General features: G+C 45.0%; 1 protein-coding gene across 2 annotated transcripts in view; it reads right to left on the bottom strand.

Annotated features, from left to right (window-relative positions):
* Nucleotides 1-954: 954 nt before the first annotated feature.
* Nucleotides 955-25,068, bottom strand: part of ZNF710 (zinc finger protein 710) — a 163,001-nt gene continuing 138,887 nt past the window's right edge. For both annotated transcript variants that reach the window (XM_068272479.1, XM_068272480.1), the window contains 4 exons: nucleotides 21,544-23,025; nucleotides 4,744-4,935; nucleotides 3,065-3,239; nucleotides 955-1,176 (listed from right to left, as the gene is read on the bottom strand). In XM_068272479.1, coding sequence (XP_068128580.1) covers nucleotides 1,004-1,176; nucleotides 3,065-3,239; nucleotides 4,744-4,935; nucleotides 21,544-23,007 — 2,004 coding nt within the window. In that variant the 5' untranslated portion in view covers nucleotides 23,008-23,025 and the 3' untranslated portion in view covers nucleotides 955-1,003. The remainder of the gene's footprint in view (nucleotides 1,177-3,064; nucleotides 3,240-4,743; nucleotides 4,936-21,543; nucleotides 23,026-25,068) is intronic.

The raw sequence follows: 25,068 nt of genomic DNA, 5'->3' as shown, positions 1-25,068 counted from the left end.
TTGGTCAGATCGTCCCTTTTTCTTGCACTGGAAACCATGTGTGAGTGATTAGGACATGAATGAAAATCTCTTTGAAAAACACAATCGGCAATAAAAACTCTACTTTTCAGCGACATCACATGACCTGCGAGTCCCCAGCCTAATACAGTGATTTACAGTGAATAATTATTATTTCCTAGAACTTTATGTAATACATTCTTTTACATATATAAATTATCATTTAAAACACAATCTAGGTGAATAAAAGCTATTTTCAGGAAGCATATGATTAGATTGCGATGTGGAACGTGATATGCAGGAGATTGTACTCCTGTATGTGGGAAGATGGAGAACAGGAGAGGTAGACATATGTCATGTATCTATGCAGTTCTCAGACTCACGCTATATACACAGATGCACCTGAATACCACCATCCCTAACGTGGAGCACCGTGGATGGGTGTCGCTCAGTGGCACTGCTGCTGGGGAGGGAGGGAACTTGGTTTCATTCCTGAGGGTCTTATTCATAATAATCTCCCTCCTCAGTGTGAGACAGCATGCCTCTGATGCACAGTAAATGGATTTCCCTCTAAAGCTCCTGAGTTCCTGTAAAGATGCTGGAGGATACTTGAGATTGGACCAGTCCACACCGTATGTGGCAAAAACAAATTCATACAATACCAGTGCGTCAAACTACTGAAACAAAAAACTGCATTCTGTATGAAGCTAATCAGACCTTCTAGAAGTCTCTGAAATCCAGCTGATCAAGGCGAACAGGCACTGAACAACTGGAGGAATGCAAGTCTGCTGAGATCACGTGGCTCTTTAGTATAGAATTCCTTGAGAAGTTATAGGACAGTCTGGAATGTGCAACAGCATCATCGCACTTCCAAGCCAATGCTCTTCGTTAAACAGTGGATGGTGCCAACATATTTCTTCATCAGTGCAAGGATACAAAAATAAAACCATCCTTCAGTGGTTTTTCCTGCCTGGCTGGGAATTCCTCCAGGTACATTGTTATAGAACTACAAAACATTATAATAGACCATTTCTTTCATGGACTGATCAGTCAGTGGATTGTTTTCTTCCGCCACATTGTCTGCCTCATTGTATTCATAGGAATTATCTTCATAGTCCTCCATTTCTTGCTGGCTGTCCATATCATTGGCTTCTGTATCTGGGAGTTCCATCATGTGATCTGCAATTAAATGACAGAGAGGAGAGAACCATATGAACCATGGCCAGCAGATGGCGATAAATACTGAATTTATTTATGTTTGGATGATGATATGAACAGGTTACAGGGATATTCCTTCCTGCATGATGGACATTACTTCAGCCCAGAACTTAAAGTGTACCAGAGACTTGGAAAAGTAAAGTTTTGATACTTACCCGTGGTTTTCTCCCACCCCATAAACACGCGTGTGCAGTAGACTCGGACTGATGCGACTGAGCTAGTTACCGGGGCTGATCGCGGCTGACTGGCAGACCGTGGGAGGACAACGAGGGACGTGCACGTGTTTATAGGGTTGGAGGAAGCCCCGGGTATGTATCAAATCTTTACTTTCCCAGGTCCCTGGTTTACTTTAAGAGTACAGAAGAAACGCCCTCTATAATCAGCCTGTCTCAACCTTTTTACCCTGGAGGAACTTTGCAAATAATTTTTGAATCTCAAGGAACCCCTGCATGTATTTTGCAGGAGGCATGGACTTTAAAAGTAGGTGTGAATGTTTATTTCACTACCCCCATTACACTGCCTTCTTATTCTAGTGCTTTTTTTATTAAGGTGCTCCTAATTATTCTGAAACTCCTATTATAATGTGCTCTATTATACTTCCCCTAAGCTGGGGGAAAATGTGAAGAAACCTCTGCAGAGTACTCAAGGAACCCTGGGATTCCAAGGAACCATGGTTGAGAAAGCCTGCTCTATATGAAATAATTTATTGTATGAGAAATGAGAGGTAAAATGAACTAACAGTTTTGCTCATTGCAAGTTCAAGATTTAAAAGAACCAAAACAAATCAGTCCTAGTCAAGTTTAGAGGACCCAGCAGGAAAACTCATGCAGTGTTCCCCAACCCTGTCCTCAAGGCCCACCAACATTGCATGTTTTGTATCAAGCCACAGAGGTAGTTAATCAGCTCTGCTGCAACACTAATTTCCCCACCTGTAATTGTCTGGGGTTTCCTGCAAAACTTGTATTGTTGGTGGGCCTTGAATACAGGGTTGGGGAACAGTTGTCCAATCACAGCACAAAGTATTGTGATTGGCGGAATAGTGTAGGTGTCGTTTACTACAACCTATCTGAAACCTAGCAGTTCGAAAGGGTGCTGTCCACCTAATCCTGTTAGCAGAATTTCCCCATGAGGTTTCCTGCTGGGATCCCCTAAACTAGACTAGCACCAAAAAACAGCTTGTGCAGTTGGTCATGTTGTGCGGTTGGTTGTGCATTATGTTGCACATGTGTATGAGTCTTAAAGTGAACCTGAGATGGTTCACTAGCTAGCACTAATTTACACTTACCTAGGGGTTCCTCCAGCCCCATCAGTACCGTGGCTTCCCTCACCGTCCTCCTCAGCCCCTCTGATTCCCTATAATCTGGGCAGTCGTGGCCTTCTGCGTGGCTTAGCTGCGCACACAACCCTTGTCGCGCTCCCATCCCCTGGAGAGAGTAGTACTGCAGGCTCAGAACGCTCCAGTCGGGAGCACGGTGGGGGCGCATGCGCGCAGAAGCCCTTGACTGGCGGCGACTGACCAGATTACTGGGAATTGTAGCGCCAGAACGGAGGGGTTTAAGAGGAAAGCAAGGAAAGCTATGGTACTTATGGGCCTGGAGGAGGCCTCAGGTAAGTATAAATTATGGCAAGTGTGCCATCTCTGGTACATGTTCAGACCAGTATCCACTAATCCCATTACCAGTATCACATGATTAGAGATGGTAACAGCTGGCCAATGGAAGCAGCTTGATGAGGGAGGAAGACTGAAACTGGGTGCACACACTGGATTAAGCTTGGCCGAGGCAGCTGTAAAGGACGTCTTCAGTGTTTTTGTTTGAATTAAAGTTAGATGTAATATACACACCCTTACCTTGATTTTCCAATGTGATATCCATAACTCCATGTTTCACCTTCATGTGCCGACTAAGGTTACCTTTCAGATTAAACTTGCTGGAGCAATAGGGGCATTTAAAGGGCTTGTATCCAGCATGGAGGTGCATGTGGCCTAGCAAATTGTACATTCTGTTGAAAGATTTCCCACAAACCTGTAAAACACAGTATTACAGGGATATAAGCATTACATCAAGCCAAGGGTGCAGTGGATTGTCCTCTTCAATAGGGAAGAAGAATTTCAGGGCATTACAAGGACACTGAGCAAGCCAACAAAACAAAAATACAGCAACACTTTAAAGTGTACCCGAGATGGGACAGGAGACAAAATTTATACATGCCTGGGGCTTCCTCCAGTCACTCTCCAGGCTGATCGCTCCCTCGTCATCCTCTGCCGCCTCCTCGTTCATCAGCAATCGTCCCCGGTAAGTTGTCCAGTCAGTGCAGTCGCAGTCTGGCCATGCGAGCACAATGCGGGAACGCGCGCAGCCAGTCCGCGCATGTGCAGTTGGCCCCAGGCCAGCGGACTTACCGGAGCAAATTATAGACGAACAAGGAGGCAGTGGAGGACGGTGCGGGCGCAATCAGGCTGGTGGGGGCTGGAGGAAGCCCCAGGTATACATAAATTTTCTCTCCTTCCCCATCTTATTGCATTCCATTTCTGATAGTTTGCAAATCTGTGTTCACGATTTTTCTGCCTATTAAGTTCAGATGGCAGCTCTGGTTTTCTTGTGTGTGCTATGTGAAGTTCATGTTTCAATGCAAGTTAATGGGAATGTGATTTGAATGCTAATTGTTTGAAAAATGTTTTTTATGTAAATTAGCCTCATTGGTATTCATGAAGAACTTGCAATGTGATTTGTCACCCTGGTGCTGACATCACACTGTGGGAGGGGTTTCACCACAATATCAGCCATACAGTACCCCCTGATGATCCGTTTGGGAAAAGGTAAAGATTTCTAATGAGAAAGGGGGTATTAGCTACTGATTGGGCTGAAGATAAATTCTTGGTTACGGTTAGTGATGGCCTCACGGTTAGATAACTAGCCGAATTTTTGATTCTAATGAGGCTTGTCTCAGGTGTGGGCATGGGAGAGAGGGGGTTAATTACCCAGATGTCCGGCGCTTCTATGCGTATCACACGTTCGCACAGTTCGTGTGCCTCAACTCAATACCGCGCATTTCCTCCTTCCGGCCACAGGAGGAAGTGCGTGGTAGTGAGTCGAATTGGACGCGTTCCACGGCTCACTACCGCGCACTTCCTCCTGTGGCTGGACGATCGGTAGTACTGAAAAATTGAACGCTTTTTTTTTTCATTCATTTGATAAATCTGATCGAATTTCCCATTTTTATTCGATAAAAGAAGATTGGGAATGTTGGATTTTTCTGACCGATTTATATGAAAATTGAATGGTGTTTGGAAGATGACAATTTCTTGATGTACAAACACAGGCAATTTTTTTCTCTGCGTTTTCAATCATTCTTATCAAAACTGAGGAAAACTTGAGCGTGTGTGTGGTACATTGGTCAGATTTTTGAAATGTTACAATCAGTCAGAAAAATTGATTGCAATTCTTGAATTGAAACAAATGTAAAAAAGTGTATGGTGTGTGGCCAACTTTAAAGTGCTCTGAAGAGGGTGACCAGTCGGGCTTATACCTTGCACTTGAACGGCTTGACAGGAGAGTGCACTATCATGTGGGTCTTCAGTGTTTGCTTCTGCACAAACGTCTTAAAGCAGATATGGCATTGGAATGGGCGGACACTGGCATGAATCAGCATGTGGCGCTTCATGTTGGCATGCAGAGTGAATTCCCGCCCACATACCTCACACTTAAACTCTTTCACGCCCTGCAAAAAAAAGGTAAAGAAAAGTGCTGATTAACATCACAACGCATAGCTAGATAAAAAACACAAGTAAGTCTGTGAAGCACTACAACTAAAACAATACAGAATAGGAACTGTGACTGAATCTCCACTTCCTCCATGCTTTAGGCATCAATCACGTTGACATTTTACATAAAATATCTGAAAACATTTTATTGTGGATTTTGGGCCATTTTCCTGTGATTATCAGCATATCAGCCCTGTAACCATTCAGGACAGGCAAATAGGCCTTTATGATCTCTTATGATCAAACATCCCACTAACACAAGACACCATCTAGAAAACCATTATTAGAATACTCTGTAGTTTATACATTTGTTACTTGCCAAACAGTGCATCTTGCTTTTTCTTGACCACCTTCCTACTTATTGGTCTATTTATGAACAGCCCCATTTGGATGTGTTCATTTCCCAAACCTCAGGAGTCTGGTGGATGGTGAAATGCTGCAGGTAAAGGGAGGAGTCTGTCATAGATCAGGGTTTTTCAACCTTTTCACTAATTGTACCACTTTTATCGCCTGGAGATTTCCAAGAACCACTAGTGTCCTGCGTAGTAGATTAGACACGGTCGGGCTTGATGGTTTCTGCTGGAGACTGAACGGAGAGCAGCTACTGCACATGCGCACACACCGACGAAGAGAACTTTGGGCTCCCAGCGCTGGATCCCATCTACTGAAGAGGAAAGGAGAAACCTCTTTAAAGAGACTCTGTAACAACAAAAAGATCCCCTGGGGGGTACTCACCTCGGGTGGGGGAAGCCTCCGGATCCTAATGAGGCTTCCCACGCCGTCCTCTGTCCCACGGGGGTCTCGCCGCAGCCCTCCGAACAGCCGGCGACTGTGCCGACTGTCAGTTCAATATTTACCTTTGCTGGCTCCAGCGGGGGCGCTGTGGCGACTTTCGGCACGGAAATAGACGGAAATACCCGATCTCCGTCGGGTCCACTCTACTGCGCAGGCGCCGGAAACTTGCGCCTGCGCAGTAGAGCAGACCCGACGGCGATCGGGTATTTCCGCCTACTTCGGCGCCGACAGCCATCAGAGCGCCTGCGCAGGAGCCAGGAAGGTAAATATTGCGTCACGGCTGTACGGAGGGCTACAGCGAGACCCCCGAGGGACGCAGGACGGCGTGGGAAGCCTCATTAGGATCCTGAGGCTTCCCCCACCCGAGGTGAGTACCCCCCAGGGGCCGTTTTGTCGTTACAGTTCCTCTTTAAGCTACAAAGGCCTTCCCCTCCCTGAGGTAAGTGCCCCCCGGAGAACTTTTTTCTTACAGGTACACTTTAAGAAAAAAGAGCATATGGGATGGGAAAAGTAGGAGGCATTGGTGAGGAAAAAGACTACAATTAGATTGCTAGCCTACAGATTGTCAGTATTGACAATCTGGAGGTAGATTGCCAATATAGGTAGCCTTGCAAGTTCCTCCCCCTCCCCCACCCCCGCTTAATTATAGGTAGCCTGGCTCCACCACCAGAGAGCTGAGAGCTAGGCAGTGACTCACCACAAATTTGGGCAACATTTCAGCAGAAAATACATGCAATTTGGGAAACATTTCAGCAGAAAATTTCACCTGCAAAAAAAATTATTTACTCACCTGACAGAAGTCCTCTGGCGCGCAGCTCCCCCGGAGATCTTGCTCCTCCAATCTCCCGCGCTGAATGGAATAGCAGGGCTACCAGAAGATGGCGCCCGAAGCCCTGTACTGGAGACACAAATCTCCAGTACAGGGCTTCGGACACCATCTTCCCGTAGCCCTGCTCTGCCTGCCAGAAGTCTATGCAGGCTGGAGCGAAGCTGCGGGCTATGAACTGCCGCGGCGCCTATTAGACGCAGCAGCCAGTTAATGCAATGTATGGTGGCCAGAGTCTCAAGGCTGGGATGGGACGCGGCTAAAAGCGGGACATTTCCCGGGACATAGTGCAGCCTGGGACAGGGGACCCTGAATCCGGGACGCGTCCCGGCTAAAGCGGGACGTCTGGTCACCGTAGTTAAAGAGACTCTGAAGTCTAGTTTTTTACCTCTTTTCTTCATAAATTCCTGTTAAGCATGAATGCCCTACTTAAATCGCCACATTCCCGTGGCAGATGGGTGATTTATTGCTGTGTAATTGACCTGCAAAGTTCTACGACTTTTCAGGTCGTAGATTATGCTGCCCTGACACGAAGGGCTTCCCTTCCTGGAGAGGCTGAGCTTTGAGCTGTAGCTCAGCCTCTCCGCAATCAATCTCCGCTGATCTCCACCTCCTCCCCGCCCCTCTCAGTGAAAGAACACAGAGGGATAGGGAGAGGCGGCGATCAGCAGAGATTGACTGCGGAGAGGCAGAGCTACAACTGAAAGCTCTGCCTCTCCAGGAAGAGAAGCTCCAGAGGTTTGCAGGGCTGTAAATACAGTAATAAATCACCCATCTGCCGCGGGGATGCGGAGAATCTATTGGGGCATTCATGCAGAACAGGATTATATGAAGAAAAGAGGTGAAAAACGAGACTTCAGAGTCTCTTTAAGTCTAACTGCCAAAATAGTGTGCAAGTGAATAGGGAGGCTGGCTGGTATCTTGCTATTTTGGCAGTTAGACTTAGCAACGCATACATATGAAAACGGCGCCGGTAGACTTGGGCGCAGGATACAGCTGTTATATGGCTGATCCTACTTCTGCACAAGTCGGGCCGTGTTAATTACTATTCACCCTCCAGGCCGCCATGGATAGTGGGGGAATGATATAATTTGGCTTCCAGCGATTGCTGGAGGCCGAATTATTGTGTTTTTTTAAAGCAACTTCAGCTCCGTCTTCTGACGGAGTCAACGTTACTCACTGAGCGCCGCTATAGACTGATTCCCATTATATGTGCAATTACAGCCTAAATGCTGTTTAAAGCCTCGCGCTCAAATATTCACGGATCACCTTCATCCAAACTTTATGGAATATGAATTAAATCACTATTTGCATTACCATACATAAACAACTTTATAATGACCTGGCAGTTACTTGGACCTGCCACATATTATTAAAATTACCAGTCCAGTTAAATATCATGTAAACACTATCCTGGTACTAAAAAACAAATTAAAAAGTCCAAATATCCTCTGACTTTTTTGGAGCTTCGCTGAAATCAATTTAGGCGAGTGTGTCCTTTCAATCATGTATATCAAAAAAGATTTGACCAGCGCTGCAAAGTTTTCACTTATGTCACTCCCACCACCAACACCACGTGGAGAGCGACTCACCGATTCCGTTGGACCACAGATTATAATGGTCTAATGCGCATGCGGGGCATTCAGGCTCCCCTCGCCTATACTGTACTCCGCTCTTGCTGCAGCCACCATCAATCGTTACGTTGCATAAAAAGGAATAAATATATGCAATTTTATACAGTGTTGCGCTATGTGAGTTTCTCAATATTATATCTTGAGGAAAAGCTGTATGTGTTGGAGACGTTTGCTTGAAAACGTAACGATTGATGGTGGCTGCAGCAAGAGCGGAGTACAGTATAGGCGAGGGGAGCCTGAATGCCCCGCATGCGCATTAGACCATTATAATCTGTGGTCCAACGGAATCGGTGATATACATGATTCCCATTATAGTCTATGGCGGCGCTGGCTGCGCCCAAATCTAGCAGCGCTGAAAAGCACTGCTCCGCTTAGCAACTGCCATTTAGGAAATTATTTTAAAAACAAAGAAAACCCTGATAATTCCCAATGAGGAGGTAGACTAGTCCAAAACATGTCGGTTCTAAGAGATATAAACTGCTTACTTTTTCACTATAGTGGTCCTTTATTAAAAATGGTTGTTTGATAACAATCTTGAAGGTCAGGATGCACTGCTGCATTGCTGAGCTTATTTCAGTAATATGTCTCAGACTCATGTGCTGTGCAGCAGTGTGTTCTGACAATGAACTGCTGCATACATTTCTGAGCCAACACAGTGCTGTCTCATTTCAACGCAGAGCAACACACGTGCCATACGATTTTGTAAAGAGAAGTAAATGGTTGGCACTCTAAAAAATTGGTACAGAAAGATCTGTAAGTAATGCTGCAACCACATAAGGACCAGGGGATTTTTCCCTTATCTGTGCTGCGTGGGCTCTTCAGCCCACAGCACAGATCATGTTTGCAGCATGGCGATCAGACTTCCCTCCCCTTTTTTCCCTACTAGGGGAATGTCCTGCTGGGGGGGGGTCTGATCGCCACCGGCTGTTTGTGTTTTGCGGGCAGGGGGGGGGGCTCCTCAAAGCCCCCCTCCGCAGCACTATTCTGCCCTCCCTCCCCTCCTTGCTGTGGGCGGCACAGGACGGTGATCCGTCCTGCGCCGCCTCTGATAGGCTTCAGTCTATCAGATGCTGGCGATCTCCTCCTTTACGGCGCCGTATGATGTAAACATGAGGGATTTCTTCCCCATGTGTTTACATTTAGCCTGCGAGCCGCGCTCGGAGGCTGTTCACGGAGACGCCCTCTGTGAACTGACATGGAACAGTTGTTTCCATGGAAACACCACTACGACCTGCCGACGCCTATTGGCGTTAGGCGGTCGTTAAGTGGTTAATATAATCCAACGTTTCAAAGCAACAAAGTACCTTTTTAACAAGAAAAAAAAACAGTGCAAGTTCATCTGCAAAACAACTCAACAACAATAAATCACTATAATGCACAATACATAAATACATTTGAAGTAGCCCAAGAAAGAGAGGGTCACCATTGTGGAGGAACCATACACTAAGGCAGAGAATGTGTGGACAGGCTACAAGTGCTAGCCTGGAAACAGAACCACTATGCAAGCTGAAGCCAATAAATGGGTCATTAGACTGGGAGCAACTTAGGAAGATAAAAAGCCAACATGGACATTTTAGAGATTGACAGTTTTAAATTGTGCAAATCATGATGCAAATCTAGCCCCCAAAACATAAAATGTGGTGGCAACTGGCAAATCAAAATTTAACATTGATGACCTCAAGACTTGTATTTGCAAATTAAATAAAATAGGAAAGGGAGAAGAAAACAGTTGGAAAAGGATAGTTGAAAAATTACAGTTGGAAAATGGCATTTGAAAAACAACAGATGAAAATTGGCAGTTGGAAAACGACAGTTGGAAAATGGCAGTTGAAAAACAACAGTTGAAATTTGGCAGTTGGAAAATGACAAATTAAAAATGGAGGTGGAAAAATGACAGTTGGAGAATGACAGTTAAAAACAACAGTTGGAATTTGGCAGTTGGAAAATGACAGTTGGAAGATGGCAGTTGAAAAATGACAGTTCACATTCGGCAGTTGGAGACTGACAGTTAAAAACAAGTTGAAATTTGGCAGTTGAAAAATGGCAGTTGGAAAATGACAGTTGAAAATGGCAGTTGGAAAATGGCAGTTTGAAATTGGCAGTTTAAAAATGACAGTTGAAATTTGGCAGTTGAAAAATGGCAGTTGAAAAATGGCAGTTGGGAAATGACAGTTGAAATTTGACAGTTGGAAAATGGCAGTTGAAAAACTGTTGAAATTTGAAAGTTGGAAAATGACAGTTGCAAAATGACAGTTGAAATTTGGCAGTTGAAAAATGACAGTTGAAAAATGGCAGTTGGGAAATGGCAGTTGGGAAATGACAGTTGAAAATGGCAGTTGGAAAATGGCAGTTGGAAAATGACAGTTGGAAAATGACAGTTGGAAATTGGCAGTTTGAAAATGACAGTTGAAATTTGGCAGTTGAAAAATGACAGTTGGGAAATGGCAGTGGAAAATGGCAGTTGAAATATGGCAGTTGAAAAATGACAGTTGAAAAATGACAGTTGGGAAGTGGCAGTTGGGAAGTGGCAGTTGGAAAATGACAGTAGAAATTTGACAGTTGGAAAATGGCAGTTGAAAAATGGCAGTTGGAAAATGGCAGTTAGAAAATGACAGTTGGAAAATGAAAGTTGGAAAATGGCAGTTGAAAAGCAACAGTTGAAATGTGACAGTTGGAAAATGGCAGTTGGAAAACAGTAGTTGGAAAACTGTTTTTCAACTGCCATTTTTCAACTGTCATTTTCCAACTGCCATTTCCCAACTGTCATTTTTCAACTGCCAAATTTCAACTGTCATTTTTATACTGTTTTCAACTGCCATTTTCTAAATGTCTTTTACCACCCTAGCGTTATGGACGAGCTCAGCTCGTCCATGAACGCCGGGGTGGATAGCTCCGGCTAGGAGCGGTCTTTTTTTACAATTTTAAAAAAAAAAAACATGTAGCTAGCACTTTGCTAGCTACATTTTGTATCCGATCACCGCCGCTCCCCGCCGATCTGCTGCTACACGCTGCAAAAGAGGGCCCCCCCCCAGACCCTCAGCGCAGCCTGGCCAATCACCGCCAGGCTGCGCTATGGGTTGGATCGAGACTCCTCCTGATGTCATGACGTCATTCCAAACGTCGCCATGGCGACGAGGGAAGCTCTAACAGGAAATCCTGTTCAGAGCAGGATTTCCTGTTGCTTATGATCGCCGGCGGCGATCGGAGGGGTGGGAGGGATGGCGCAGGGATGGGGCAATCATGTAGCTAGCGCTAGGCTAACTAAGATGAAAAAGGTTAAAAAAAAACACCTGCGGCGGAGCGCCGCAAAAAAACTAAACGCCAGGGTGGTTAAACTGTCATTTTCCAACTGTCAAATTTCAACTGTTTAAAGGACCACTACAGTGAGCCAACATAGCAGTTAAAGGATTAATTGTAAGAGGAAAAAGGAGGCCTTGCACATCCCTGTATAAAACTTTGGCTTTATTTGAAAAAATTAAAAGGCATACATTACATAGTTCCAAAAGACCAGAGAGAGGTACTGGCTGGTGGGGAGGTCGACAGCCGTTTCGCGCCGCTATCTACTGTGGCGCATCATCAGGACAAACACCCCTTGCAAAATCCCCCCTTAAATACAGTGCCTAAAAAATACCTGCCTGCTGTCCCTGCCAGTATGTGGGTGAAACCACTAATATGCTCAAGGATCGTTATCAGGCCCACTGCAGGTCCGTCCACAGTGGTGAGGGCTGCCCTAGAGTAATTGAACATATACGGATGGCCCACAATAGCGATGTGACTAAGCTTAGGTTCCTGGGTCTTGAACAGGTCAGGCATGATAGAAGGGGTGGAGACTGGCATCGTAGGCTTTTGCAGAGGGAGAGTTTTTGGATTGCATTCTTTGACACTACTGGACCATTGGGTCTAAATGAAAAGAACAATTTAACAGTATTCATCTGATTTGGGTGTTTGTATTTTTAAATGATTTTTTAATTGTACCTTTTTTTTGTTTAATTTCACTTTTTGTAGTGTGCCAACATGGTTATTACGGCTAATTTTGGTCATCTAATAAGGTAACATGAATTATGTGAAAATGTTGAGTTAGTCTCTTCACGGCTTCTAACATATGTATCATTTACTGCCGACTATCCATAAAAGTTTGATAATCAAATTCAGATTTGTATTACCTGTGAGCAGCTGCAACAATATACTCATCGCTCATCTAATTTCAGTGGTGGTTGTAACAATTACATTTTTAACCACTAGGTGACAGCGGTGAGAGATTGTGATCTATGGGTCAAATAGCTTTTTTCCTTTTGGAGTTTTGCTGCCCCTATGCGGTCAACTGTAGCTATGCTTGCGGAGTGCCCGGTTTGGTACGGCGGTTTGGCCGGATCCATCCAAATAAAATGTGGTGTACAATGCGGCGTTTTTTCCGCGTCCTCCTGACGATAAAGTGGCGTCCGGACGCGGCTTTTTGGCCGCGTCCGCACGCTTCTCACCTTTGGCCCCCGCCGGATATGACGCACATGCGACTTCCGGTTTGCGCTCCGATGGGCGGAAGTGTTCGGATGGCGTGCGCTCCATAGACGAACGGCGCGCCCCTGAGCCATGGATCCCAGCTGCTGCTCTTTCAGGTATTTTTTAGGCACTGTATTTAAGGGGGGATTTTGCAAGGGGTGTTTGTCCTGATGATGCGCCACAGTAGATAGCGGCGCGAAACGGCTGTCGACCTCCCCACCAGCCAGTACCTCTCTCTGGTCTTTTGGAACTATGTAATGTATGCCTTTTAATTTTTTCAAATAAAGCCAAAGTTTTATACAGGGATGTGCAAGGCCTCCTTTTTCCTCTTACAATTATTGCATTTACACAGCTGTTTGGCCGGTGCACTCCCTTAGTAATATACTCAGCATCCTGTGCATGTTTTTTTCTCTTTTTGCAAATTAGCAGTTAAAGGATAATTGAAGTGAGAGGGATATGGAGGCTGCCATATTTATTTCCTTTTAACCACCCTGGCGTTCTGATTAAATCGCCAGGGTGGCTGCGGGAGGGTTTTTTTTAAATTAAAAAAAAACTATTTCATGCAGCCAACTGAAAGTTGGCTGCATGAAAGCCCACTAGAGGGCGCTCCGGAGGCGATCTTCCGATCGCCTCCGGCGGCAAGAGATAACACGGAAGGCCGCAATGAGCGGCCCTCCGTGTTTCACTTCCCTTGTCGCCATGGCGACGAGCGGAGTGACGTCATGGACGTCAGCCGACGTCCTGACGTCAGCCGCCTCCGATCCAGCCCTTAGCGCTGGCCGGAACTGTTTGTTCCGGCTACGCTGGGCTCGGGCGGCTGGGGGGACCCTCTTTCGCCGCTGCACGCGGCGGATCGCCGCGCTGCAGCGGCGATCAGGCAGCACACGCGGCTGGCAAAGTGCCGGCTGCGTGTGCTGCTTTTTATTTCATTAAAATCGGCCCAGCAGGGCCTGAGCGGCAGCCTCTGGCGGTGTTGGACGAGCTGAGCTCGTCCAGACCGCTCAGCAGGTTAAGCAATGCCAGTTACCTGGCTAACGTGCTCAACTCATATATTTTAAAAAGAAATAAATATGGTAGCCACCATATTCTTCTCACTTCAGTTGCCCTTTAAATAAGACCTAAACGCAAGCATTGCAGTCAAGGAAAACAAATATAGTTGCTGAGAGAGAGAGAGAGAGTGTGTGTGCGTGCGTGTAGGGTTTTTCAACCTTTGCACTAATTGTACCACTTTTAGCACCTAAAAAGTACCACCAGTGTGCCTGCACAGGAGATTAGACGCGATCGGGCTTGGCTGTTTCTGCTGGAGCCTAAACGAAGAGCAGCTACTGCACATGCGCACACACCTACAAGGAGAACTTTGGGGCTCCCAGCACTGGATCCCCTCTACTGAGAAGAAAGGGAGAAACCTCTTTAGGATACAAAGGCCTCCCCTTCACTGAGGTAAGTACCCCCCAGGGGCACTTTTTTCTCCACAAAGTTTGGCTCCCCCTTGCTCACTCCTTGCTATGCTGCCCTGCGATATATATCGCAAATATTTAAAAAAACGCCACTCCAACAGTGCAACAATTCTTTATTAGTAGAAAAATATATTCGTGACCAACATTCCACTAAAAACATACTATGAGTATATTCATGAGCCAACTCAAACTCACACTTATACAGCATCCACACTAACAACTGGATCGGCCGACCCTTATTTATGTATGTGTGAATGAGCGTGTGCAAAAAAGCAGATCACACCTAAGATCATCGGTAAGCAAGCCGCAGTGAAGAGACAGCCAGGCAAACGGTGCACGGTAACGGCGTGTAAACTTCAAATACAGGAAGTGAGCAGTGATGTCACTTTCTGTATCTGCGCCATTACTGTGCACTGTTGGCCTGGCTGTCTCTTCCCCACTGATCTGAGGTCTGAAGTCTGCCGCAGGGCAGCACCGCAAGGAGCAAGGGAGGGGGAGCAAAACTTTGTGGAGGCAGGACAGGACCAGCACAAATGGCATGCGGGCAATAAAGTCGCAGGCAAACCTGGTGTGTACCACCTGGCCAACAACAAAGTACCACCGGTTGAAAAGCCTTTTCATAGATTGTGCCTGTCCCTTGCTCTCTTACTCAGCTACTCCCATTGGCTAATTATCACTAGACCAGTGCCCACTTTCCCTTTACTAATATCACATGACTGGAGATAATGACATTTGGCTAATAGGAGCAACTAATTGAGGAAGAAAGTGATGGGCACAATTTATGACTCTAGTCTAAAGCTCCATACTCACCAGGAGATGGATCAGGGAACTGACGGCAATGTGACCCGATTAGTGAACATTCCCCGATCCATCTCCTACTGTGGGAATGCTCAGCGGCACACAAGGGGCATCACAGTACTTTGCGCGGGAGTCGCCAGGGAAAGGGCTTAATTTTTACAATAATTATCTATAAATGATTTAGTCAGTGCTTTCCCATTGTAAAATCTTTCCTCTCCCTGACTTACATTCTGACATTTTATCACATGGTGACATTTTTACTGCTGGCAGGTGATTTCAGTGGAAGGAGATGCTGCTTGGTTTTTTTGGCAGTTGGAAACAGCCGTTATTTGCCACAATGCAACGAGGCTCCCACAGTGTGATGTCAGTACTGCAGTGCTGTGAGGCGCTGACATCACACTGTGGGAGGGGTTTCACCACAATATCAGCCATACAGAGCCCCCTGATGATCCGTTTTAAAGAGAACCAGAGACGAAGCACCCTTATGTATTTTACCATATATAACAATGGGAACATGACAGTAAACACCTACGCTATTTGTTTTATTCTTCACTGCTCAGTCTGCCTGTTATCAGCTCTGATAAGAATACCCCACTGAGCATTCAGTCTAGCTTTGCGCCATAATGATTATAGCCAAGTAAGTCTTCTGTGATGTCTTTTCAAGCCCAAGCTCGCCACCTCCTGGCTCTGCTTTCCTCCTACGAGGATACATACCAAAAAAGCAGAGCCACAAGGGGGGAAAACTTGGGCTTGAAAAGACATCACAGAAGACTGACTCAGCTATAATCATTACAGGGCAAAGCTAAACTGAATGCTCAGTCGGGGATCCTTATCAGAGCTGATAACAGGCAGACTGAGCAGTGAATAATGAAACAAAGAGCAAAGTAGGTGTTTACTGTCATGTTCCCATTGATATATATGGTAAAATACATGAATCAAAGAACCCTGGGTACCTCCTCTCAGGCTTAGCACTGCCTGAGTCGCCGGTGCTCAACTCTCCTGTGGGTCACCACTCCACTCACAGTCAATATTCATCAAGAAGGAGACGGCACTCAACTGGCTTCAAAACTTGCGTTTATCGAATCATTCAGCAATTACACAATTATGTGTAATTGCTGAATGATTCGATAAACGCAAGTTTTGAAGCCAGTTGAGTGCCGTCTCCTTCTTGATGGTAAAATACATGGACAGGCTTCGTCTCTGGTTCTCTTTAAGAAAAGGAATAGATTTCTCATGGGAAAAGGGGTATCAGCTTCTGATTGGGATGAAGTTCAATAATAACCATGCGTCACAAAAGATTGTTCACCTTAAGCGCGCATATGTACCCACATTGCAAAATCACAGAAACGATAGACTGTCACGCATAACGTAACGCATCGTCAGTAAAATTGCGGGGAAAAGTTGCATACGGGCCTTTAGTCTGACTCCTTAAACTATTGGTTTACTTTAATCCCCCAGACATGTTAATGAATCCTTAACGGCAATGCAGAAAAAAAAAGTCTAATAGCTTTTGCTGGAGCCTATACTTGTTTTGTAATACATCTGTGAAAAACCTAAAGAGTTGTGGTAGAAAACTTCATTGCCCAAAATAGTCAAATACGTAATCATAAGTCAAATTCTGCATAGTAGTTGTAAGTAAAAGTACAATTGCCTTGAATATGGCCCTTTATCCTGCACACACTAAGGAAAGGATCAGCTATGAATATAACAGGCCAGTCTCTGGACATAATCCTGTGTGTAATCTGAGGAACTGTCCCTGTGCCAGTATGGGATCAGGAAGGAACCACATCTTACACAATGTGGACTGTGATTGTTGGTCATGTTGTGTACCTTCCTCTACAATATTAGGGGCTTTGATGGTGAGCTTTTAACTCCTGGATGGCTAAACCATCATTCAGTGCTGCCACAGACAGAAAGACCTCTCATCAGTGATGATGACAGATGAAATATCCTTGTTGTAATTACCACAACACTGACCCGCCAAAATGTATTTCTTCCAGCGTAGGCAACATTAACATCTTGTCTAGAAGCAACAAATCAACAGATGTATGTAAGCGTTGCCAGTGAGTTGGGCGATGGGAGAACAGAATGACGGCTCTCACCGCTGCTGCAAAACTCCCCGGCGGCGTTAGATACTATTCCCCCTCTGTGTTGTCGCAACCACCGGAGCCCCTAATTACCCTTACGTGCCCCGCGCAGCATTACATTGCTGCTATTAGGTGCCTGGTTTCCTCAGCACAGAGTTCCCAACACACAGGCAGGCTGCTGGACCAGAAGCAGGCTGCCCCAAATTACCATACTGCTATACAACCTGGGGTGTGATAAAGTCATGTACTAACAATGACACAAAGTCCTGCAGCCTGTGAACATTTGCACCCCTTGTGAAAGTGGGCTGGTCTCTAATTGGGATTAGAAACACAAATACCAATTGCACATATTAGCAGACATACTGTAGGCTATTGGGGCTTCATTGCTAATATTTTATTCTGGCAATTGATTCATTCATCCTTCCCTGCAATTTTATAGACAACTCCCATCAGTGCATATACTTACAGACTGTATATACACTTTTACTTTACTACATAGGGGCATGTAATTATGGACCGGACAAAAACAAAAAAAAAAAACAGAAAAATAACACCTATATTTCCAAATAATATATTGTCGCCATACATAGTGAAAGGGACATAATTTAAACGGTTTAATAATTGGGACAACTGGGCAAATAAAATGTGTCAGTTTTATCCACAGGAGAACATTTAATTTTAAAACTATAATGGGCGAAAACTGAGAAATAATGATTTTTTTTCCCATAATTGTTCCTGTTAAAATACATTTAAAAAAATTGTTAGCAAAATGTACTACCCACAGAAAGCCTAATTGGTGGTGAAAAAAAACAAGGTATAGATCATTTTGTTGTGATAAGTAGTAATAAAGTTATTAGGGAATAAAAGGGAGGAGCACTGACAGGTGAAAATTGCTCTGGTCCGTTAGGGTAAAAACCCTTGGGGGTGAACTGGTTAAAGAGAACCAGAGATGAAGCACCCTCATGTATTTTACCATATATATCAGTGGGAACATTAGAGAAAACACCTATCCTGCTCTCTGTTTCATCCTTCACTGCTCAGCCTGCTTGTTATCAGCCCTGATAAAATCCCCAACTGAGCATTCAGTCTGGCTTGCTCAGGAATCATTATAGCTGAGTCTGTCTTCTCTGATGTCTTTTCAAGCCCAAGCCTGCCCCCTTCTGGCTCTGCTATAATGATTTGGAGACCGTCCTATTTTCTGAAGCACTTATACATTAAAGAAACTGAGAGGCAACTTCTAAGGTTTTACTGCAGGGGAGTTCAAAGGTTCATTAGCTCTGCTCTGAGTCATAGTTTAAAATACAGAGGGTGGTTTATAATTACAAGTATGACAAAATGATGCATGGTTATAAAAGAAAAAACAATACAACTGAAAATGAAAAGATGAGACTCTTTATTTGCTATGAATGTTCTATTATTTATCTGTACTACTCATACAATTCACTACATCATAAGGTTTGTTTTCACTCCAGTGCCACTTTAAGAAGAATATCTTTTGGGCATGTATGGATTTGGCACAATTTGGCTTGGTGCCACAACCCCATAAGTAGAGTGTCAGCAAAACAATTACCAATGTTCTGGAATTTTGCATTTGTAGCACCATTGCCCAACTATAACTAATCTCTTTAACAGTATATATCACTTTCTCCACTTCTAACCAGTTCTCAATCCACATCTTGATGCTTAAAGAGACTCTGAAGCGAGAATAAATCTTGCTTCAGAGCTCATAGTTAGCAGGGGCACGTGTGCCCCTGCTAAACCGCCGCAATAGCGCCGCTAAACGGGGGTCCCTTCACCCCCAAACCCCCCACTGCGACACTTGGTCGCAGACTTGGTCGCTCCTGGAGGCAGGGCTAACGGCTGCAGCCCTGCCTCCAGTCACGTCTATCAGCGGCGCATCGCCGCCTCTCCCCCGCCCCTCTCAGTGAAGGAGGACTGAGAGGGGCAGGGGAGAGGCGGAGATACGCGCTGACAGACGCGCGTGGAGCAGGGCTGCGGCGGTTAGCCCTGCCCCAACCAGGAAGCGCTCCCCCGCATTACGGAGGGGATTTGGGGGATCAGGGACCCCCGTTAAGCCGCGGGATAGTGGCGGTTTAGCAGGGGCACACATGCCCCTGCTATCTATGAGGTCTGAAGCGAGATTTATTCTCGCTTCAGACTCTCTTTAAAGAGAACCTGAACTGAAAATAAAAAGTAAAATAAACCATACCCAGGTCATATTTACCTCCTGTGTAGTCTACTCCTCAATCTCATTCTCCTCTCCTGCGTCCCATTTGTCCACTGTGATCAATGGAATACTCCGTCCTCCATGTTAAAAATGGCCAGTACCCAATAACAGCGTCCTGGTCAGCACACTGTTAAACTGTAATATCGCCCACTTGAGCCATAGGGAAACATGGACATTACCTTGCACATCAGTTGTCCGTTCAGTTATAACTGACAGCAACTGATTTATTTCAGTTCTGACAAAATATTGTCAGAACTGGAAAGTATCACTATAAGAAGAAAATGGCGAGCTTCTGAGAGGAACGGACGGTGAGGTTAGTATGTAATATTCATTTGCAGCTACGTCATGTGTTTATTTTAAATAATTGTACTCACTTCAGGTTCCCTTTAACCCAATTACCTTCCCCAACATTAACCCCTTCCTGACACGTAACCCTAACCACCCCCATTAATGTTAGCCCCTTACTGGCACCTAGCCCTAACCTCCTTTTCTGATACTGTATCTCACCATAAAACTAGTCCATAATGTTAACCCTTTCCTAATGTCTAACCCTAACATATAATGCTAATCTTCCTCTCTCTTAGCACTAACGGTGCTCATACACTGGCAGATGGTCATCAGATTCAACCATCAGACAGATCCCTCTCTAAACAAATCTGATCAGAGAGGGATCTGTTGCTGCCACACATCTGCACACAGGTTTCCAATAAATTTCTGCTTTACATTTATTGGAAATCTGTGTATCTGGCTGGCAGTCCTTCAGATCCCCTGCGTGGAATGTGTACCCATAGGCCCGTGGTGAGTCAGACGTACTCCACCTGCATCCCATGTCTTCCCTCCACCTGACCTGACACACCTGCCGTGCCACCGGGTACTGGGTCCTGGGGGTGATGGAGATACGGTGGGACAGGTGAGCTTAATCATCTCTTCCACACCCATCATAGGCCAGAGGGCACATTACACGGGGGAGACTTGAGGGCCTGGCAGGCGGAGGCAGCTGCACAGATTTCCAATTGGAAATCCTGTGTGCACTCCACTGGCAGCAGTAGATCACCCTCTGATCAGATTCTATCAGAGAGAGAGATCTATCTGATGGTCGAATCTGCTGGCAGTGTATGGAAACCTTAAGACAGGAAGTTGGCTGATTCGGTGCAAGTGCTCAAAGTCATTGGTATGCAGTGCACAGTTTGGGTGCCTGATAACGGATTGTCATGGAAACTTGCTTCTGTGACATGCAGGATCTTAGGATGCAAAAGCTGAGACATACAATGGAGGTGAGTATCATGCATTGTTAGGCACTGCGATGAGGAGAGTTAAGGGGATCTAGTGGCATCTCTAAAATTAAAAGGCATCACCGCTTGTATACATTTAGATTAACAGCAAAGCTAACATTCCCCCCCCCAAACGGAAAGTTTCTGAGCAATAGTGTAAGTTGTACCTGCAAATGACACTAGAGGGAGCCTAACAGCTCTGTAAGATAAACCTACACAAAGAAGAATATAATCAAGTGCATTTAAAACAGTAACAGAAAAATACAAGAACCTGTACCTATAATGCCCTTTAAATTAATAGGCAGTTTGTGCCCATTAATAAGCTCAATTTACAACATATACAGCCACATACTATATACAAAAACTCCCATTCACAAAGATAGCAGATATTGTTATGCACTGCAGGTATATTGTGCTTTATGTTAGGGGATCAAAGGAGATACAGAGCGTGGTACAATTGTTTTTGATTCTCTGGGTGTTCCCTGTATCCAGACTTCCTGCAACGTACTATACATAACTTCTCACTAGTACTTGAAGGGTAGGCTTTGCATTGTAACCTGTGGCTTTTCAGCTTTTATTGTTCTACAGTACCCAGCATGCTCTGCTTTGCCCATAAATATTTATTACATCTAGAAGGGGATCCTATTAACTTGTCCCCCTTTCTTTAACGTATGCAAATTTAATGTAAGGTTGTAAATTAACTGGATTCAGCTGCAATGGAGTATAAAGAACAAAGCCAGGAAAAGCTTCCCCTTGCAGGTGGCTTTAGGTCAGTGAAGGTCCCAGGTAAAACTGGTCATGTTGTGTGGGGAACCCAAGCATGTTTTCCCTTTCTTTCATGCCTTTTACACTATAAACATGGAAGGCAGAATGTGAGTGGTGGTTGTTCTGGGCAACAAGAACAGGGTTCTTTACATACATTTCCCAGCATTCCCAGTCTTGTGTAAAGTGGAGTCTATAGACTTGCTCCTACCTTATGTGTAAGCGAATGCTGTTTGAGATGGTGGATTTGGCTGAACTCCATGCCGCACTCTTTACAAACAAATGGTCGGACATTTTGATGCTTCAGCATGTGGTTTTGCAGCTGGCTGCGGTAGTGGAAGGATTTGTTGCATTCCATACACTGGTACATGGTAGGCCCCTGGTGAGAGGAGATGTGACGTTTTAGTTGTGTTAGTGTAGCAAAGTCCAATCCACACTCCACACATACGTGGCATCTGCCATTTTCATGTTTCACTTCATGGGCTTTTAGCTCACTGGGGTAGGCAAAGCCACGACCACAGAAGCGACAGCTGTAGGGCTTTATGTCTGTGTGCAACAACATGTGTCTCTTCAGGTGGCTGGTTTGTGTGAAAGCTTTGTTGCACACCTCACATTTGTGCGGTCTCGTCCCCTGGTGAGTGAGAAGGTGAGTCTGTAGGTGGCTTGGCTGTTTGAAAAGTTTGTTGCAGTGTGGGCATGAGTGGGGTTTGATCCCACTGTGTCCCAAAATGTGAGTGACCAAGTTGTACTTTGAGGTGTAGGACTTCTCACACATTCGGCATTGCCACCGCTTTTGTCGGTCTCCAGCTTCCACCAGGTACGAATCATCAATCTGAACATTTATATCTAGTCTGTCCAGTTGTGCCTTTTTGTTACGCTCAATTGATTCAGCTGTGTCAGTTTCAAAATCATTATGGTCTGGCCAAGCAAAACGTTGCCCACTTTCCTCTGCTTTAGGTGATGCAATTGCTGGGGCCCTGGTTTCATTGGGCTGCAGTGAGCTAGGGCCATAACCACATTGTCTTTGCATGCTGTCCATACTTGAGTTACCTGGGATCATTGGCATAGGAGGAATAGGGTATGAGTGTTGAAAGGGGTGTTGTACAATGCGCCTGTAGTCTGCATCTGTATCATGGCGCTGCCTGTCACGAAACTGTCGCCTCTTAGGCCTTCTACGGAATGTGCTGAGGTCAATCATTTTCAAAGTATTGTTTTGTACAGTGTTATCACATTCCTGTTCCTGAGCTTCTTTCAAAAGTGTTTCTTCACTATCTGGTTCTTCACTTTTAGCCTCTACCACCACTTGGCAGATCTCTCCTTCATCCTTTTCCTCTTCAGTTTTTTCAGATTTAATTTTTGGAATCACTTTGACCGGCAGCCGCTTTTTTCGCCTAGCGTGCTTCTCGAGATCAGATGCTTCGTCTTCCAGAGGCTCTGTTGTGTCATTTCCCTCTGTGTTTATGTAGGTTTCATCTTCTTGCTTCTTGTCTTCAATGGGTCCATTATTTGAGCACTCTCCTCTGGAGGCTGGGAAGAAACAACTTGGGCTAATGCTAGCACCAAATAGCTCATTTTCTGACACCAGTCCCAAAACAGCAGCCTGAGCTAGAGATAGCACCACCACAGCATCAGTCTGAGTGCCAAAGTCAGTGAAACGACCCATGTTAAAGGCCATCAATAAGACATGCTCCACCTAGAAAACAAAGAAAAGGACATTTATTGTTGTGATAAGAAGTGTTACCAAAAACAATATTTGTGGTTATTTCGATGTCCTCATGTACAGTATATTTCGCACAGGAGGATCACTTTGTATATATAAAATGTTTGTAAACCCGAATACCTTATAAATAGGGGATAATCTGCACTTGATCATCAGTTAGTAGGATTCATTGGTCAAACTGAAGCACAAATTAGTGCCATATTCGGTAAACTGCGGGCAATTTTACCATTGCTTCCACAGACTACATAGCCCATGTTGTTATTACCTGGGTAGCTCTCACATTGCCAGAGTAAAGCACGCTACACTACTTGCATTGTGCGAGTTACTCAACCCATGCGAGCATTACCCGGGTAAGGCAGGTTGTGCTAATGGCGCAGCACACTATACAGTCTGTGAATAGCAACTTTACTGGCATTTACTGAATATGGCCTGTAATGTGGCAATGCTAGTCAAAGCTGTCAGATAATTTCTCATACAAATAGGAATCTTCTGGTAACGGAATTCACAGATGAACCAGCAAATATGCAAATCATGTCGGTTCTATTCCCAGAAACTAAGTGTTTTGTACTCTGAGTAAAATCATAAATCTAATTATAATATAGCAAACTGACATAATATAGAGCAGTTATATTCACAGATCTAAAACGGGTATTGGGCTTATTGTCTATAATATTTTATATAGCAATAAGTAATCTTTTTGCTGTTACCTTTTTTCTATTTCACTTTATTTTCTTCTTAATATTATACATCAGGAGAAGATAAATATGGTAGTGGCTACAGCTGCAAGGCTACGACAATGCTAGTGTCCTGCCTGTAATGCTGATCCTCAGTCACCTGGAACAAGTATGCAGATCTGAAACTCCTTATCAGCATTACAAAAGTTAAACAGTGCTAAAACTGGGCATATCAAGTTTGGTGGTGCACTTCAAAAAAAATAAACAATACAATAAAACAAGCATAGGCGTAGCGCTGAATCTGAAGCAGTCCAGTGTCTAGTAGACCACAGAAGAGTCCCGCTCAATCCACCATTTAATCCTAGGCGAGGACTCAAAGCTGCAACCACTAAGGTCATGTTCAAGGGGCCACCCTGCAATGTTAGCAAGTTTTGCCCAAGCACTTCTCAAGGCAGCCATACACTGGTCGATTGCCACCAGATCGACCAGCAGATAGATCCCTCTGTGATCGAATCTGATCAAAGAGGGATCTATTGGCTGCCAACACTGCAAATAGATTTTGAATCGATTTCACTATGAAATCGATTCACAATCTGTGGAGCTGCCGCTGCCGCCGTCCCCTGCATACATTACCTGATCCGGCCGGCGCAAGTTCCCTGGTCTCCGCTGTCTCTTCTCATCTCTGGGCTTCAGCTTCACTTTACTTCCTGTCGGGGAAAGTTTAAACAGTAGAGGGCACTCTACTGTTTAAACTTCCCCCGACAGGAAGTGAAGCCAGCCGGAGCCCAGCGTGGAGAAGCGACCGCGGGGACAGGTAATGTATTGCCGCTAGCGTCGGTCGTCGGACATTCGAATGCCGCTATTGATGCACTCCCGACCCGCCGGCGACCGAGCGAAAATTTCCGCGTTTGCGCATCGATTTCACAGCAGATTCAATCACAGTGATCGAATCTGCTGTCTATCGTCGGGAAATTGAGTAAGTGTATGGGCACCTTTACTGAATAGGTACTGACCTTAGCCAGGATTCAAATCCTAGTCTCCCATGTCAAAGGCCTCTAATGCCTAGTACACACCATACAATTTTCTGTAAGATTTTTCATACAAATGGTATACACATTTCATAAGACAAAACAGACAGATAAGTGACAGCTCTCAAGGATGCATCCGAACTGCAAGCCTACAGAGGCGAGGCAATGCAAAGCCCCTCCGGAACTAAATACATGCCTTGAATGCATGTATTTGAAATGTGTATACCATTTGTATGACTAGCAGCACAAGGAATATCATGTTTTTATCACTAGATTAGTGTCAGGTCTTCCCCGAGGGGGTACGTCACTGCCGT

This window comes from Hyperolius riggenbachi, chromosome 3, assembly GCF_040937935.1.
Source record: "Hyperolius riggenbachi isolate aHypRig1 chromosome 3, aHypRig1.pri, whole genome shotgun sequence".
Taxonomy (NCBI): domain Eukaryota; kingdom Metazoa; phylum Chordata; class Amphibia; order Anura; family Hyperoliidae; genus Hyperolius; species Hyperolius riggenbachi.
The sequence above is the reverse complement of the archived record's forward strand: the minus strand, read 5'-3'. Positions and strand labels throughout refer to the sequence as shown.